The sequence below is a fragment of the Acinonyx jubatus genome, chromosome B3, assembly GCF_027475565.1.
Source record: "Acinonyx jubatus isolate Ajub_Pintada_27869175 chromosome B3, VMU_Ajub_asm_v1.0, whole genome shotgun sequence".
NCBI classification, from domain to species: Eukaryota; Metazoa; Chordata; class Mammalia; order Carnivora; family Felidae; genus Acinonyx; species Acinonyx jubatus.
The window spans coordinates 122,822,588-122,838,309 of NC_069386.1; the positions used below are offsets into that span (position 1 = coordinate 122,822,588).

The following is a 15,722-nucleotide window of genomic DNA, read 5'->3' on the forward strand; positions in this document are numbered from 1 at the left end:
CTTGTCTTTCTCTTGTGTGCCTCTTCTGAAGGCTGCAGTACGTTCACAACACACGCCAACGTCCTCAAGTTTTCATTCTGGTCATTTAATACCCCACTCTGAGGCACAACATCACTAACCCAACATATGATTTCCAATGGTTCAACTAACTACTTCCAATAGCACAGCTTGCCAACTTTCCATTTAGAAAGGTAGGCTCCTCCGGTCCCCACTTTATTCCCCACTTAGTCAATCCTACATTTTAGGCTCTTTTACTTAAAGCTCCTGGCTCCCAGAATTGATGTCTCATATCAGCTTGACTATCTTCAGCTGACGGTACAGAAACACTCCAGTTCAGGTTGACTTCAACTACAAGGTAATTTAATATCATTCCATGCAGAACTGCTCTAGACACGGTGTCAAAGTTCAGGTCCACCTCTCTGAATTTCTCTTGGCAATACCTTCCTGTGTGTGAGACTTCATTCTCAGGACCATTGCAAGACAGCCAGCTTCAGCCACTGCAGGTATCACAGCCAAATACAACAAAACCAGAGAAGGAGAAAATCTCTCTTAGGTATCTTCTTCAGAAGTGAGTAAATGTTTACCGGAAGCTCCCCCAACAGATTTCATAACTCATTCTTCATTGATCAGAACAGGGCTGTGTGCTTGGTAACTGGCCTACATTACTTTTTGAACGAAACAGACTGGGGCAGGGGGAGATGGGGATAATCAAGACCACTATAGGAGCTAACTGATATTTCTATGTAAATTGTGCTGGTACTATTCAGGAGTGAAAATGGAAAAAGTAAAGAGTTGGTTTGATTCCAGATTGACGATCAGTAAGACACGTGAGGTGGAAGAAACTGAAGATGATGATGAGCATGTCATCAGAGTAGCTTTTCACGAAGTCCAGTTGACAGGAAAAAATAGATTCCAGGAAATGGCTGGTCAACCAGAGGAATGTGGAAAATCAAAATCAGATGTTAATGGTTAAAAAAGGAAAAGGGAATAAAAGAAATGTGTAAGATCAGAGATTGAAATTTTGGAACTGAAGATATGAACATAGAGAATTACAGATGAGGACAAATTTTACCCACAGAAATTAGCTGCTGAGCAACTTGAAGGTCACTGTAAAATGGGAAATTAGTGAAGCTTAAGGACACAGAGTTCAATGGGTTGCCAACTTGAACTTTGGAATCATCAAAGATGATAAGACTTGCATGTAATGAAACAGGTTGAGGGGAAGCCAGGTGTAAAAATCTTTGAGAAATGTGGAGGCGTAATGGAAAATAAGCAGCAGTCAGGATCAATGAGAAGAGAATGTTCTAACCAAACAAACCCTGCTTCCAAAGACGAAAAGCTATAAGAGAAGATTGTGAAAGAAGGACTGAAAATGGCTGTGTGAAGCCAGAAGAATGATACTGTCTAAAACCTTAATAAGAACAGGAACCAACTCCTCAAAAGCCTGACCACAAAGTTGTCCATGCAAGTTGTGTCTGTTTATTTGTTTGAATTAACTAAAAGGTAGACAGAAATTTTTGAAAGAAAAAAAAGTTATTTTTCTGCATTTGAGGGTACATGCAGACAGACTGCTGGATTATTCTAATATATCAGTACATGAGCCTTTCTAAAATTGCATGTGATAGAACTGGTACATATTTAAAATGTACTTTATCACTGATCCTTCTTACTTTTCAACCTTTAAATTAAAAAACTCAGCTTTTAAAAGACAGTATATATTACATACACTCTTTTTCTCCTCAGCATGAAGGCAATACACAAAAGGAAAAGATGGCAATTTAAGATTCTTGAAGTCAAATATTATCAAGTAAAAAGCTCAATATTCAGGGCCAAACCAATTATTCTGCCAACTCAGCAAGAAAAACAAACAACCTAAAAAGTTATATAAATTTGGAAATATTCAGAAAAGCATACATTATGATCAGAATCCAAGTTCAACATTTTTTCCTTTATCATTTTCAAAGCACATACAAGAACCAATAACTTCAAACAACACTTTAAAAAAGATAATGACAAAATGCATAAAAAATAAAAAATATAAAGACACAAGAATCACAACTAATGATTAGTTTATTTGTATCAACAGAATTTTAGGTCTTCCAATATGTGTTCATCTACATATTCTTAAAGAACATCATGATTCCCTAATGTCAACATCCATGCCATTTTCTTTCAAGGAAAGTATACAATCTGATCTCCCTGGTTTTTTTCTGCAATGCTTTGCTTTTTGTTTGGTATTTCATATCGTTCAATAATGAAGTAGTTCTATAATAGAATATGTATCTGATAATCTTACCAAAATTCCAAAAATGTAGAAGAGAAAAAAAGAAATCAGTGCAATTTTTAGGAGAATAAAACCCTTTAGCCTTCTACTACATTTTTAAGTGGGAAATCTTAAAGCAGAAAATAAATTATGTTGGAAAAAGAGAGAAGTAGACACAGAAGTATTTAGAAAACACAAAAAATTGCATCATTTAAGCATGGAAAATGGCTCAACAAAGTTACTTAGTAAGCAATTAATTTATTCTGTAAAACATAATGTGTTTTATTTGTAAATCAGTATTATTTTTATTTTAATACATACTTCCAAATATACCCTGGAGTCACTTTTTGAAAATAATTAATCCAAAAAAGAAAACAAAACAAAACAAAAAAGGAATAGGCTGTATAACTAATGCCTTAGGGTGGCTTTGTGATTTTATTAAGTATTAAATACTCCTTAGGGGTATTATTCACTAAGACATAAAAATATACATGCTTTTTTTCTGAAATTATTTACAGTGTATTTCCACATCATGGATTTACCGGACACTTGAATTTGCAGTGAAATATGTTACCCTTTCTTCTTTGATCAACCATTGCTCTAACTCCAACATGCTGCATTAATTTTTAAGGCTTTTAAAGTGAAAATTACAAAGCCTGCTGTGATAATTGTGATACTACCCTAACTGTGGCAATCACTTTAAAACTACTTCTTTGCTTATCATTAGCAATGCTAAGTGATAAAAATAATTATATCAGAAGCATTCTGGGAAATAACTGTTTAACAATTGTGAATATTCTAAAAAATTCCATCTAGAAAACTCTGCATTGTGGATTAGGATACCATCTGATGACATGGACTCTTCTAAATTTCCTCTAATTAAGTAAAATCCCCAGACACTTCTCAATCAGTCTACCCCTCTCACCCCCCCCTTCTTTCTAGCTGCCTCCCCTACAGTCATGCTCACTGAACCAGTTACCAGACCAAACTGACAACAGAATAATCAAGGTAGAGCAATTTCCTGGGATCAAATCAGTTCAGATTCAAGTCTGAAAGCTTTAGAACTGCTTTACCTCAGGGCAACCAGTCACCCAGTATGTGTCAGATGGGTTAAATTGAAAAGCCCTCCACAGTGAGCCCAAGGTGATCACTTCCTCCATCTTATATCTGAGACATTCGTATCTAAATGGTAAAGCATCTTCTCCATGCCAGCTCATCTGAAATAAGCATCTGTCACTCTTAAGGGCTGACAATGGATTTTATAAATATAATTGCCCCACAGTTTGTTTTCTTTTGAAACAAAGTCAACTTATCCAAATGATTATTCTTCTGGAATGTTCAGAATTCTTGACAAGTGACAAATGACAAAGGAGAAATGATAAACCAAGAATACACATGGATAAAAGTCAATCCTGACTTTCCTGATCATATTATAAACATCTTGGTTTAATTCAACCCAAATATAGAGTTGAGAATCAACATAGGAGCATAAAATCCATTTAAACTAACTGATTATACAAAAGATGATGTGAAATGCACACATGGATCAGGGAAATGCTTTTTGTTGCTATCAAAAAGGCACAAAAGCCGAGTTTTAAAGAGGCTTGCGACCTGATAACACTACTCAGTGAGACTGTGAACATCACTCATTTAATTAAACCCATTGTAGTTACTGCCAAAAAAATGGTCCAGTAGTAACTACCACATCTTTAAATGTCTCTTTCCAACTAATACTTAAATTGAAATACATAACAAGATGAGATTCTAAAATTCATACACTGGGGGAAAAAGTCAAGTGATGTTATGGAAGATTTCACTACTCTTTTTCCATTTGAATATTAAAGAACAATTTCAACTTAGGGAACTAAAAGCTAAACTGGGAGATGGGGGAGGAGGTGGATCTCTTTTAAGGGCCAAACTCTAAAAATCTACAGAATGTTAAACTATGAAAAAGGCTTTAAGAAGTTAAAAAAACTAAGTTACTTTTTACCTTGAAATAGCCAAGACATAAAGACTCTCTATCAAGGACATCTTGATAGACTATATGAACAGCATGGCATTCAAGTGTTTGTTCAAAGGATGGATGAATGAATGGTTGGTCACAGCAAAAATCACCCATTGGGAATTTGGCTTTTATACCTGATTATTCTTGTCTGTCAGTTGCTCAAGAGTTTCAGACTGCTTCTCCAGTGCTCGCTCTATTTTCTTATGCTTAAGCTTCCACTGTCTAATGGACTCCTGAGCTTTCGTCTTCAGCTCTTCTCTCCTCTTCTCCGCTGCCTGTCTCAGGGCCTCTGACTGCTGGAACTCGAGAAGGTACTGCTCGGCCTGTTTGGTGGCATCCTCAGCATGGTGAGTCAGCTCTGAGATCTGAAGGTCAGCGCGCTTATGTTTGGCCTCACAAGTCTCAAAGTGATTCTGGATCTCCTTAAGTTGATCCAACATCTGTAGTTGCTGCTTTTCCCTGTTCTCCAATTCACGTGTTAAATTCTGGGAATAAAGCATGTGAAATATTAGGAACATGTTCTTGTCAAAATTGGATGCATAACATATCATCAAACAAGAATCTCTAATGTCACTGAAGTGGGAATCATCTGTATTAAATTTCATTAGTAATCAGTCTAGAAAATATGAGTCCCCTTCTGTGTATTTTATAAGAACATTAGTTGGGAATAATTTTTTATAGGAATAGTTTCCTTTTTTACACTATTTCATTATCCAAAAAGGGAAGATATGTATTTTCCAATTGACTGTCACTGAAATAGAAGGCCTTGTTGGTGAGAAAAACAATGTGCATTACTTTTGTAAACTCTCTTGCTTTGTCCAACTGGAAAAAAGATCAATATTTTACAATTGTCAGACTATCATAGCAATCATACATAATATTTCACTTTCTGGCAGCACATAAAATGTTACAATAAAATAAAAATCTATAATAAAAATGTGCATTGATGATACAAACATCAGTATAGATAATACTATACTTGAAAGTCTATTTAAAAGGCTCTCAAAGTGTTTATAGATAGGTTATTTCCAGCTAAGTCTAACATTACAAGTTGCTGAACTTATCTCAAGCTTATATGAATCACTGTGGGACAGATATTTAAACAAACTTAAATTTACTTGGAATACGTAATAATCAAGAAAAGCAAACCTGAACTCTTAAAATCTAGTTTCCCTAAAACAGAAGTGGTCAACCATACATTTGGAAATTGCACTAAATCATCATGATTCATACCTATTTTTAATTTGGGAAGAATTGGTGAAGATCTATTTTTAACTTCAAAAATGAGAAGGCACTGCTTTTATATAACATTTTATACAAATAAAAGAATGTTTCCATCTTCAATCTTATAAAGCTTTGGAAAGGAGTGACAAATTCAGAAATAATGTATCCCATAAGCTGTTCCTCCTGAGCCTTACTTTCTAAATACGGGGGGTGACAAAGATAACCTGAAAAGACCATGTGTCCAGAGGACTAAGATGACACTAGGACAAACAATAAATATCATCTACAGTGTTGTAAGGTGCCTACATATGAAGACTGGAAATATTTACCAGCTTCCTCTGACTCTAACAGCATAATGTTCAGTTCCAGATTCCATTATATTTGAACTGTGGCTCAAATAAAGTTAAATACAATTTCTCCCATGATTAAAGTCATGGTTTGACATTCTGGCAAAAAAATAAAAATAATGCCTTAAAATAAGCTTCATTTTCCAAGCAACAGGTTTGCATTTGCTCAGTTTGCTAAATTCAGTGCAGTCTGGAAGAGAGGAGTCATTCCTTTATCTACCCAACCAAAACAGTAAATTGAGAACTATGCACAAGTTTGTGTGGAAAATTCTAAAATGAAATCAGAAAACCATGATGCTGGCTGTTTACCCTTTGCCCTTATCTAAAAGTTTTACCATGAAGCTAGAAATCGACTTTATCAACAAGCAGTATTCATGTGATTTCTCCATCAGCAGAGAGAGGTACTAGTATTTTTTTTTTTCCCCCAACCAACGCTTCGGAGACTGGGTACCCTTCCTATGTGTTAGCACATAGTTTACTGAATGGCTAATAAGACCTGGCTTAATCTAAATTGGGGAGCTATTCACACTAACAACTAGATTACAAGAATAGATAATGCTAGATACTAAAATGATGGGTGGTTACTTGAAGAGGCCTGTATCTTACAGCCTGGCCGGAGAGGGTTCTCTCTCAGGAGGTGACATAGGAGCTGAGATCTAAATGAGGAACCAGCAATAATAGTAATTATTATTATTATTACTACTATTGAAGTTTATTGAGCACTTGAGTTATACAAAGGACTAAGCAAATGCTTTATAAGAATGATCTCATTCAATCCCACTATTATTATCTTGATTTTAGTGATGAGTAACCAACACTTGGAACTTGCCCTAGGTCACATACCTAATATGTGAGGGAACAGGATTCAGACCCAGATTGTCTGACTCCAGAGGCCATGTTTCCAACTCTTTGCTAAGAGGACAGATTCTCAGATGACCCTAATTCCATGCCTCTTTGTCACCTACTCCCACAGTCCTATCTTAGCGAGTTATCTTTTTTCAGAACTGCCACCTTTGAAGTAAGAGGTTTGTCCAAGTACTCCCTCTCCTTCCCACTACCCCATCCTCCCCCTCCTTCCTACCCCTTAGGCCTTAGGCTTTATCTACCAATCTGCCCAGCTCCCTCACTCCTTTTCTTGTGATACATCTGCTCCTCATTGTCAGGAAGATGACCACGCCTTGATATTTCGTTTGCTGGCTTTAAATCCAAGTTCTTTGACCTAATTTCCTTAATTTTCACTTTAGCCACTCTGTTGTTCATGTTTCAAACTCCTATTTAAAACAAAACTTGAATGGCAAAATCGTCAGCTCTTGGGGAATTGACGAATTTCCTGTTTCCTATATCCAGTTACTGAGTCCTCTAAGAAAAATCACACAGGAGTATTAGTTGATGTGATGGCACATGGACAGGCAACTCCTCAATGCCCAGAAATTCTACTGCATGCCGCTTTCCAATCCACATGTGGCCCATCTAAAATGTCCTGTCTCAGACCTACCATCTTTTCACTCACTTTTAGTATGTAACATAGCTCCTCCTTAAGAAATAAAATTGAGGCCATTAGGCAGGACATCACCCAAATTTCCTTAATGTATTATTGTAAAACTTACCAATGGCTAATCTGTCCTCCTCTCCAGCCTCTGGGAAAAAGGGATCCTTCTTAAATAAATTAGCCTATCTTTGTAATGTCCTTCCACTTCCATCAAGGGCTTCACTACAACAATTATGCCTTCTCTTCCTTGTATTGAACCTCTCTTTTCCTCTTGGATCATTATTCTCTACTATTCCCATCTTTAAAAATCACAGTAATTTTTTTTTTTTTAATGAAACAAATTGAAGATGATACAAACAAATGGAAAGGTATTCCATGTTCATGGATTGGTCCCTACTACCCAAAACAATCTACCCTTTTAATGCAATCCCAATCAAAATGCCAAAAACATTTTTCACAGAGCTAGAAAAAATAATCCTAAAATTTGTATGGAACCATAAAAGACTCCAAATAGCCAAAGCAATCTTGAAAAAAAAGAACAAAGCTGGAGGTATCACAATCCCAGATTTCAGTATACTACAAAGCTATAGTTATCATAGCAGTATGGTACTGGCACAGAAATAGACACAAAGATCAATCGCTTCTCGGCCTTTTGGCTAAGATCAAGTGTAGACACAAAGATCAGTGTGAATCAAGAATCCATAAATAAACCCATGCTTTTAAGGTCAATTAATCTATGAAAAAGAAGGCAAGAATATACAATAGGAAAAGTCAGTCTCTTTAACAAACAATGCTGGAAATACTACACAGCTACATGCAAAAGAATGAACCTGGACCACTTTCTTACACCATACCTAAAAATAATCTCAAAATAGATTACAGACCTAAACATGAGACCTGAAACCATAACTCCTAAAAGAAAACATAGGCAGTAATTTCTTTGACAATGGCCATAGAAACAATTTTTCTAAATATGTCCTTTGGCAAGGAAAAGAAAAGCAAAATTAAATTATTGGAACTGCACCTAAATAAAAAGCTTTTGTACAGTAAAGGAAACTATCAAGAAAACAAAAAGGCAACCTACCAACATGTAGAAGATATTTAAAAATGATATATCATATAAGGAGTTTATATCCAAACTACATGAAGAACTTACACAATACCAAAAAAAACCCAATAATCCAAATAAAAAATAGAGAACCTGAACAGATCTGTTTCCAAAGAAGACTTACAGATGGCCAACATACACATAAAAAATGCTCAACATCATTAATCATCAGGGAAATGCAAGTTAAAACCATATTGAGATATCACTTTATACCTGTTAGAATGGCTAAAATCAAAAACACAAGAAATTACAAGTGTTGGTGAGGATGTGGGGGGGCGGGGGAGGGTGGGAAAGGAACCTCCATGCACTGTTGGAGGGAATGCAAACTGGAACAGCTACTGTGGGGAAACAGTATAGAGGGTCCTCAAAAAATTACAACTAGAATTACCATCTGATCAGTAATTCCACTACTCGGCATTTACCTAAAGAAAATGAAAACACTGATCCAAAGAGATGCATGTATCCCTATGTTTATTGCAGCATTATTCACAATAGCCAAGATATAGAAGCAACCCAAGTATCCACTCATAGATGAATGGATAAAGAGGTGATACACACACACACACACACACACACACACACACACACACACACACACACACACACCACACTGGAATACTATTCCAATGTAAAAAATAAAAAAATCTTGCCATTTGCAACAACATGGATGGACCTAGAAGGTATAAAGGTAAGTGAAATAAGTCAGAGAAAGACAAATATCATATTATTTCACTCATATGCAAAATTTAAGAAACAAATGCACAAATAAAAAAGAGACAGACAAAAATAGATAGACTCTTCAATAGAAAAAATAGACTCTTAAACAGAAAAAAAAAATTAACTAGCTGTTGTCACAGAAGAGGGGATGGGGTTATATCTTGATGAGCCCTGAAAGATGTGTGAAATTGTTAAGTCATTGTGTTGTATAGCTGAAACTAATGTAGCACAGTGTGTTAATTATACTTGAATAAGAAAATAAAATCACAATATTATTTTTTAATGAAGCAAACAAAACCTTTATCAATCCAACATGATCTAACCAGCACCCTACACTCTTCTATTAGGCCAAACTCCTAGAAAGAGCAGTCCACACCTGATACTTCACAATTTTATTCCTAATTCATTTCTCCATTCATTGGATCTCGGTTCCATCCCTACCATACAATTAAAATAACTCTCATCAAGACGCCCAAAGATCACCGATAGCCAAACACAACAAACTCTTTAACAATCTATTCTAGTTTCCTATGTGACACTGTCAATTGCCCCTTCTGATTTTTACGTCTCTCTTCTTCCCTGACTTTCATAATACCGCTCTTTACTAGTTCTTTTTCTTCCTGTTCTTTAATAATCTCCTTTCCTGGGTCTCTTCTACATTTAGCCTTTAAATACAGATAATGCTATAGGGTTCTAGTATTAAGCACCATCCTATCTATAAAATATCTCTAATAAGTAAGTATGTAGGTAGACAGAAATATAAGTGATTTCTAGTTCAGGAGCCAGACTGATAAATTCCAGGCCTTTAAATACCTAACTACATAATGACAGGCTACATTTGGGAATCCCACAGACATCTTAATTTTAGTATGTCAAAAAAACTGAATTTATTTGATGCCCAACTCCTAACAAAAAGGTGGTCCTGCTAATAAAATGGCAGTAGACTTTCTCTGCTGAGAGAGTATAGAAATGGGAATGGAATTGTATATTTAAATAGTGAGAAAGTCTGAAATAACTGCTATAGGAAAAGAAGAGAAAATGAACAAGAGATAAATGTTTAAAAGCTAACAAACAGAAATAAGGTCACAGTGAGCCTCAAATTTATAATGGACTCAAGTATACAAATTTTTCAAATTTCTCCAGCAAGCTTTTGAACCCAGGAGGAAAATTAGTTCAACACTATTTATTCTTCTGCAATTACAGAACAAGAATAGGCACATGATTAATATACGTAAGCCCAGAGCTTCAACACATAAATTCCTTTGTTCTCACATTTTAAAAATTATACACTTTCATATTAACATATTACATACAATATTTCACTGAGAAGAGTATTTGAAAACATCACGGTATTGATTGGGTATGTTAGTATAAATAAACAGAAAAGGATGAGGTTCTAATCCTGAGGAATTGTAGTTCTCACTACTGATGGGAAAGTAGGTTTGAATTTGAACTGGATGAACACTGCCTCTAACTGCCCTGAGTCTGGAAACTGTTGCTACTGATTTGCTCCCAACAGTCTATCTGTGTTATACTTCAGGTAAAACCTGTCATAGAATTCCTTCCTATATTCATTCCTTGGCAGGTTCTACTCAGCCACTGTTTTGACTTTTTTTTAATCCCTCTTCCTCAAATAACCAATCATAATTATCTAGTTGTAATATACATTTCTCCCCCAACAATCAAGAGATTACAGAACCCTCATAACAATCCTTAGCACACACACATATACATAGAGCACACAAGTAAACAAACACATCATTAACCCACAAATATATGTTTTCATATACTAAATATTGGTATTTTCCTATGTACTACATGAAATGCTAAATGAAAAGCAATTTTATTTATTCCATTAGAATGATTTTCAATTCTGTTAATACTATCATACATTCCTGGAAGCCTCTTCTATCCTAAAGAACTTTTTACAATTAAATTATATGAAATTATCTCAGCCACTAGAGCAGGGTGGTTAAATTTCATATCACTTAATCAAGTCTATTATTTATTTATCACTACATAAGTACTGTCAAAGACAAACGTAATCCAAAAACATAAAAATGTTCTTTTTCCCAAGAATTCCTTCCAGTTTTTTGGTAGAGAAGACTTTTTGGTTCCTAAAGGGAACCTTTTAGGTTCTGTAGCTGGTCCTGATAATTAAACCAACATAAGACGGATTAGCAGAAGAAAAGCACACAAATTTTATTTAATATTTATACATATACCTAAGAGCCTTTGTTGGAAACATGAAGACCCATAAAAGTGGTTAGGACCAAGAGCTTCTAAGCCTTTTTTAATTCATTTGAATTTATAAATTCTAATTTATGACAAAAAAAAGGAAAAGGGATCTAATGAGCTTCTAGGGGGCAGTAAACTGTAGACAAGTGACTAGGAAATACATGGTGGAAACTAACGGAAGATCAGGGTTATTTTAGGTTTGTCTGTTCAGATCCATTTTGGAATCAGCTCCCAGTTTCCAATGATAAAAAATGTTCTTCTCTTCCTGGTAGAGGGAGGGTATCTTCCTCAGGGGATTCTTGAGGTATCTACCTCAGGGTATCTTCTTTTTAGGTAGAAAAAGAGCTCAGAGTACCCTTCCTGCATCTACTATTTCTCAAGTGCCTTCAGCTCAAAGTAATCAATATACCAAAGTGGCATATGTTGGGGTGGTATGTCCTGATCCCTTTCACAGTACGTTACCAAAGGTTTATAAAGCTTAAAAGCTCCAACTTAACCTAAAACATACATTTAATGTCTTTTTCTGTTTCTCTTTCTTCAGGTAGGAAAACATGTTAATGAGCAGTTGTGTTGAGGGTCTCAGGTGTGGCGAGAACTTGAAGGAGTCACTGGATTCAGTATATAGTCGTACTTACGCTAAGATTTATGAGAGTGAAAAGATACACGGCAAAATCAGCAAAGAGAAAACAATGTGGGGCATAAACCAGTGGAGACCAGGCACAGGCTTCCAAGAGTCCTGTCTCAGTAGTCACACAGAGTGTACTCAATTCTTCCAGCAGTGAATTCCGACATGTATGAAGTACTATCTACCAAGAAAGCTCACTAGAGACTCAGTTCCTCAAGTTTTAATTACAACTAGTCACTTACGTACCATCTGCCTGGTATATACCAAAATTCCAGACTCCCAGAAAGAAAGCAAGTGTTCAACATAAACCATATTCTTTGTACAAAAGGTCTAGGCACCATGAGCTACACTCATCAAGGAAAGTTTCTAACTTGATCATCATTAAGGCTCCCAGATGCCAAACAAGGGCCTATTTTGCAAGCAGGCCTAAGGAAACTGTTAACTACTATGTTAACTCTTTTCGTCCTTGTATTAAAATGGCCAAAGAATAGACAGAAAGGAAAAGAATGTATTAAAGAATGCATTACAGGGGCTCAGTCAGTTAAGTGTCAGACTCTTGAATTCAGCCCAGGTCATGATCTCACAGTTCATGAGTTCGAGCCCTGTTAACAGGCTCTGTGCTGACAGCGCAGAGCCTGCTTGAATTCTCTGCCCCTCCCGGCTTGCACGCACACGCACGCTCACTTGCTCTTTCTCTCAAAAATAAACGTTTTAAAAAAGAATTAAAAAAAAAAAAATGCATTAGCATTACAGCAATGCATTTAGAAGATGGGAGAAAAGAACTCTCCCCTTGAAACTGGCTTTGGCTGCCAATGGCTCCCTTTTTAATTGCTGCAGTGGTCGTATTCAAATTTTAAGAAAACAACAGACAGCGTACTCAAATGAATAAGGCATTAAAACGAAAACAGAAAATGTAAAAGAGATATTCTATTTTAACACTTTGGTTTTTTTTTAACGTTTATTTACTTTTGAGACAGAGAGAGACAGAGCATGAACGGGGGAGGGGCAGAGAGAGAGGGAGACACAGAATCGGAAGCAGGCTCCAGGCTCTGAGCCATCAGCCCAGAGCCCGACGCGGGCTCGAACTCACAGACCGCGAGATCGTGACCTGAGCTGAAGTCGGACACTTAACCGACTGAGCCACCCAGGCGCCCCGAGATTCCATTTTAAAAAGTAGTGAGGTGGTGCCTGGGTGGCTCAGTCAGTTAAGCATCTGACTCTTGATTTTGGCTCAGGTCATGATCCCAGGGTCATGAGATTAAACCCCGTGTTGGGCTCCATGATCAGCATGGAGCCTGCTTAAGATTCTCCCTCTCTGCCTCCCTCCCACTCACACACTCTCTAAAATAAAAATTTTTTTTAAAAAATTAGAGATGTGATTCAATGCCTACATTTTAGAGATAAGGAAATTGAGGGACAAGGAGATAAAGTAATCAATCCCAGGTAAGGGAGGTAGTTTACAGCAGGAAAAAAAAAAAAGACTAGCCACAGGTCCCTAATATTAAAACTAATACTGATTCCATATAGTTAGTAACTATATTACCAACTTGGATACTAGCCAAACAACCTTTTAAATAATTAAGTAAGATACCATGTTCCTGAGCTAGGAGGAAATCCTGAATAGGAATTATACAATATCTGATGCATGTATGTTTCTGGAAACTTCTGAAGCTGAAAGGAAAAAAAAAATCACAGAATAGAGTTGGCTTGGTTAAAACAAAATCAGGCATAGACTAGCTATCCCCTCCTATGTTCATGACCCTGCCGAGGGACCAAGGAAAGTACTGTATGGGAAATACTGATTGGGATAAATACAGCTAAGCAGGAGGGAAGGGACATCAGTGCTGGCTAGTAGAAATAGGATTTAAGCAAGTAAATTCAAGAGAAACTACTCTGATCAGCAAGAACTCATCAAGAAAGGCACATAAAATAAGGAGACAATGGGCAAACTCAAGTGTCAAGAACAGAAAAGACTGGGTCACTGATCAAATGACAGGCATTTAAGACCAATGGTAGCACGGGCAAGAGCCACAGGCTGGGCCACCAGGGCTGTTCATGAAGAGTAACTTTCAGGGCACCTGGGTGGCTCAGTTGGTTAAGCACCCAACTCTTGATTTCAGCTCAGGTCATGATCTCATGGTTTGTGGGTTAGAGCCCCACGCGGGGCTGTGTTCTGGCAGCACGGGGCCTGCTTGGGATTCTCTGTCTCCCTCTCTCTCTGCCCTTCCCCTGCTCGTGCTCACTCGCTCTCTCTCTCTCTCAAAATAAATTAATAAACAGTAGGGGAAAAAAAGAGTAAATTTCAAGAATGCTAAAAAGAGATTTAAAAAGTAAGGTCAGGAACCAGGTTGGGGGAATGGTGAAATCCAGCTTAAGCTTTCAAAAGTTGTTCAGCAAGGGAATAACATGATCAGATATGTGCTTGAGAAAGATTAATCACCAAAGGACATTATGCTAACACTAGGATATTAAAATATTATAGCAACATTAAAAATAATTGAAGATCATCTTTTTAAAGCAGGAATGGACTTTTAGAACCAATTTTTTCCTCATCCGAATTCATTTCAGCAATCAAATTCAATAGAGCTGTCTTGTAATAGATAAGGACCATCTATGGCATTCAAGAGACTAGGGAAAAAAAAAAAAGAAAAAGCAAGAAAAAAAATCATCTGTCAGTCTTTCCAAAGAAAATACAGGTATGTTTTCATCCATTCCAATAAACATTTACTGCACTCAGCAACAACCAAGCTTCTGAGACAAAAAGATGAATAAGAAGGCGTGGTTCTCCATTCTACTGCTACAGAGCACCACACAGCATAGTTGGGGAAACAGAGACATAACAGTTATTTTTAATAAATGTGATGTATGTGAGCAATTCTTTCTTCTGTATTTCATATTTTGCCTCTCTTCCCAATTTATGCTACCTAATCTACACTTCTGTTTCATTTCTTACTGTCTACCTCTGTTCTTAACTTTATATAATGTTTTCTAGCAATGATTCTTTGTCAAAAAGAAAAGAGCCCTGAGCTAACACCATTAGGCGGTGGCTAAGGGATCAAAAAGAAGATAATTTGCAGTTGCTATTGAAAGTAATAAAGAGAAAGAGAGCAAGCAAAGGAGGCAGGGGGAAGAAAGAGACAAACAGAGCCAGAGAGAAAATGAGTGTCCGTGGCAGTCAATCTCAGAAGTCAACAGCAGCTGACACAGCCAGGGCAAGCGTGTGCCTAGCACTCCTGTCCTCTGTTTCCCTTAGGTAGCTTCCTTCATGATGGAAGTGCTCCTAATACTGGTGTTGGCAGGGGAAATGGGAAATGGTGTTGAGAGGAGAAGGGGGAAGAGGGAAAAAGATCAGCAAGAGAATCCGATCAACTAGACACCTCTCCCAAACATATGCAAATAATCTTTTGTAAGAATTCAAAATAACTTGATTTTGCAATGTTTGAAAATGAATGATTCCAAATTGGGGGCAAACCAAATAGAAATACAATTATTTGTAAAGTCTCTATATAGTAATGAAAAATCAGTGCAGAGAAAAAGCCACTTGTTCAATGTGTTCAATCTTCCCAAACAGTTTGATTAAAGTGCCTTCTAAATTCTAGGACAAAATTACCTATAAATTTTTCTTTTAATTCTTATAATTCTAGCCTTTCAGTTTTACATTCATCAAATATATGGTACCACAGTTGAAGATAAACACACACACCAC

The 15,722-nt window shown here is 36.6% G+C and overlaps 1 protein-coding gene across 11 annotated transcripts in view; it reads right to left on the minus strand.

Annotated features, from left to right (window-relative positions):
• CEP128 (centrosomal protein 128) overlaps window positions 1-15,722 on the minus strand; it is a 376,215-nt gene that overhangs the window by 253,574 nt on the left and 106,919 nt on the right. For all 11 annotated transcript variants that reach the window (XR_008299569.1, XR_008299568.1, XR_008299570.1 and 8 more), the window contains one exon: window positions 4,403-4,753. Coding sequence is in view for 8 of the 11 variants with exons in the window: in XM_027066336.2 (XP_026922137.2) it covers window positions 4,403-4,753 (351 nt within the window). In the remaining 3 variants the exon portion in view is untranslated. The remainder of the gene's footprint in view (window positions 1-4,402; window positions 4,754-15,722) is intronic.